Source organism: Amphimedon queenslandica, unplaced genomic scaffold, assembly GCF_000090795.2.
Source record: "Amphimedon queenslandica unplaced genomic scaffold, v1.1 AMPQUscaffold_13363, whole genome shotgun sequence".
Lineage (NCBI taxonomy): Eukaryota > Metazoa > Porifera > Demospongiae > Haplosclerida > Niphatidae > Amphimedon > Amphimedon queenslandica.
Genome location: NW_003546401.1, coordinates 101,899 through 105,349, shown reverse-complemented (window position 1 = coordinate 105,349; position 3,451 = coordinate 101,899). Strand labels below are relative to the sequence as shown.

The 3,451-nt window shown below is 34.2% G+C and overlaps 1 protein-coding gene across 1 annotated transcript in view; it reads left to right on the top strand.

Annotated features, from left to right (window-relative positions):
- Nucleotides 1-618: 618 nt before the first annotated feature.
- Nucleotides 619-3,451, top strand: part of LOC109582702 (uncharacterized) — a 6,315-nt gene continuing 3,482 nt past the window's right edge. Inside the window, exons 1-7 of the mRNA XM_019997577.1 lie at nucleotides 619-1,138; nucleotides 1,357-1,941; nucleotides 1,993-2,073; nucleotides 2,132-2,394; nucleotides 2,438-2,509; nucleotides 2,560-2,775; nucleotides 2,834-3,211. Coding sequence (XP_019853136.1) covers nucleotides 817-1,138; nucleotides 1,357-1,941; nucleotides 1,993-2,073; nucleotides 2,132-2,394; nucleotides 2,438-2,509; nucleotides 2,560-2,775; nucleotides 2,834-3,211 — 1,917 coding nt within the window. The 5' untranslated portion in view covers nucleotides 619-816. The remainder of the gene's footprint in view (nucleotides 1,139-1,356; nucleotides 1,942-1,992; nucleotides 2,074-2,131; nucleotides 2,395-2,437; nucleotides 2,510-2,559; nucleotides 2,776-2,833; nucleotides 3,212-3,451) is intronic.

The window sequence follows — 3,451 nt, the reverse complement described above, 5'->3', positions numbered from 1 at the left end:
TTTATGCGTAGATCTAATACGGTAGATAGATACTATGCATTACCAATGCAATATAAAGTCAATTTTCAATTTTTCATTGAAAGTGGGAGCGGTCACAGTAAAATAAAAATGGCAACCAACACACTGGAAGAATTCATGAGCTTTCTAGCAGCAATATAAGGCAGATACACCATCCAAAGACTTCTTAAGCAGCTATAGAAGGCTTTAAATTCAATGAATAAACTATAAAGCTCGTCTTTATTGATGCAATTGCTATTAAAACTGTGAAAGTCAATCAAGCTTTTCTCAGTCATCTTAACATCAGATAATATTATATCTAAAGCTAAGTGAAGCATCTTTCCAGACATTTATAGGCAAGAAATGTGTATGTGAAACTAGAAGACTAAAAGTTAAATAAAACAAATGATATAAAGTGATTTTATCAGCAGCATTAAACTTTCATCATGTAAATCACGCTTGCTATGCCTAAATCATGATGCATGCTTTGAAATCATCGGGAGTAGATTATAGATGGATAGGTCCAGTGCCACATAATTGCTTTGCTAGTTGCTTTGCTAGCTTAGGCTCGCCCCTTAATGTTCTACATTACTTCTAGTTATTATTATTGTTATCATTATTATATTGTATTTTGTGTTCTCTTATTGTATGATAGTATTCTGAACCTATCATTATCATTATTATGGTTTCTTAAGCGCTGGTGATGACATTTTTTGTATTTCATGCAATGATGCCAATGAACTGAAGGCTTATGAAGCCATAGCTTGAACATTATTCATTGCATGCTTGAGGCGGATCCTGAGTGTACTTTGTGTTTAAATGGCTGCTGTCGAGGAATCAGAAGAAACTCTTTCTGCCGTAGATGAAGCATATAGACTCCTCAAGAATAACTTTAAAGCTTTATTGGATTTAACAGAGCCAGATGAGATGTGTGATGAGTTATACTCCGCTAATATATTGAGTGACGAAGAAGCGCGCGAGTTTGTCTTTAGTAAAAGTCCGTTAAAAGACAGGAAAAGAAGGCTACTGTACACAGCACTCCAGAAGATAAAAGGATGTCGTGAGCACATTGAATCCTTCCTTGTAACTTTGGAAAAAGTTGATTCAGAATTAGTACAGAAACTGTGTGGGCAGATAAGAGGTGAGTCATCTTGCTACACTGTAAAGGGGCAAGACTATGTAATCATGAAAGTTAACATGCATAAACTTGAGTTTTGGGCAGTTCCACAATTGTTTTAGCTATACTGTATACATAGTGCAAAATTTTATGGGCTATAAATCAGTAGTTTCTCAATAGAAGAATCAGACATGTACTAATTTAATACTGTTGTTAAATATGCTCCATTGTATTAATTGTAGAGATAATGAAGGGCACTGATCAGTATGACCAGATAAAGCTTCAGAAATTTAAGAGAGAATTATCAGCCCTATATAACTGTACTTTACAATCTGATGAAAATATTGATGCTAAGTATACGGTCATAAGAGAGTGCGTCACATCATTTTTCAAGAGCCAGTTTGAAAGTTCTGTTTCAAAATCTCAGCTGCAAGAACTGTTGAACAGACTTTGTTATAAGGAAATGATAATCCCAGCTGATCTCTACTCCTGGTCTTTTGCGATGTTAGAAGAAATCACTCGTACTTCTGATGCTTCTGTTGCAATTAATGAAGCTATAATACCTCCACAAGCTGACAAAAAGCTATTTTCTGAAGCAATAGTTCATAATTGCTTGATATTATGCTGTCTTGTTGTGCATAAAGATGGCAAGAAATATTTAGATAGCATTATTCATGATTTTGATGAGTTGTCTGTATCAAAGCCACAAGATCCAAAATTGGAGCGTTATGTTATAGCGAAACGGGAAAAAGATAAAGAGCTTTATATTGGCTTCTTAGGTGAGCCTGATCTTGAGATATGGCAGGAAAGTGGCATTATCAGTGAAGGTATAAAGGTCATCAAGTTAAATTTATGTATTATGTGCCAGTCTGTTTTAGGTATTACAAAGCAAACCGATCATTTTCCAGTTCGTTTTTTTGTTGAACAAATACAAGATGGTTATTCTATTATATTTACTGGTAAGTTCGTACATGTACATGTACATGTACATTAATAATTTTTTTGAAATTTTGATAGGATTTGAATTTGGTGGTCTGTTGGCACTCTCTGTGTATGCTTCAGTATGGAAGCAGACATGTCTTAGCATTAGTAATCTTTCACAGAGTACAATGTGTGTCACGTTTGGTGTGCCACTGGTTCCACTCAAAGCAGACAAAATTTTAGATGAGTGTCATACTGAGATGAAAGAAAATAGCCACATTTTTCAGCTGCAAGGAGATTATGTGTCAAGGCTATTACAATTTGATGATATTACCAATGGAGTAAAAGATCATGACAAAGTAAGTCATTTTTAATTTTTGCATTTTATTTGAACTATTATAGTTATCTGGAAAAATTGGGGCTGTAATTGTTGGTCATCTCCTTAAATGCCAAGCAGCAGTGAAAAAGAATAAAGTATGCAATAAAACATTGGCTTTGTGTTACAAATTGATTAATAATTATAGAGTGCTGATTTCGAAAATCCTTTGTCTGAATTAAAGATTGTTCTTTCTGATGACCATTTGACAAAACCTCGAGATGTTAAACTTCTTGGAACATATCATTATATTCATTCAGCAATGGTCTCTCAAGTATCATCAGAAAGAGCTCAAGAAATTTTAAAAATTCCAAGTGCAGCAGAGCTCGATAAAATTCCCAAAAATAGCAACATCATGGACGAGGTAAATTTTATACATGTAATTGTTGTTGTGCTTTGATGGTTTATGTTTTTTCATGAAGCATTCCATAGAGAAGTACAATGATTGTCTTAAGAAGTTCTATTTTCGTACTAAGAACCCACCATCTGCTGCTGCTAATGCTGTATCTCTTTTGAAGCCTGATGTTTCCTCAGTAACATTCTATCGCCATGGAGATGAAATTGCACTTGTGCTACAGGGACAAAACCTCTGGTTTTGCTCTAAAATTTGCATAAATGGCAAAAACCACATAACTATTGATCATCTTGAAGCAGATGCTATCAATAGATCAGTTCGTTTTAACTACACTCCTAAGAATGAAAAGGATTTGATTATTGAGAGGCATACTGAAACAGTTGATATTCTTCTGTACAGCCACTTTGCCAGTCCAATAAAACGTAAAGTATCTGTGAAATGTATGGTGAGTTTAAATGAGTTTTAATTTTAGTATTCATGCACAGTTTTACCACACCTTTTCAATCCAAAATTTCTTTTAACAAGCGTAACAGTGTAAAAATATTCCTATAATTGTTTTCACCACCTTGCATGTACAGTTGGGTCCTTATTAAGATTTATAAAGGTTATCTCTACCTGTAAATGCTTCTAGAGAAGTCTTTAGACAGTATCTTTATGTTCTCTTGCTGTTAGAAAGCACACAAGT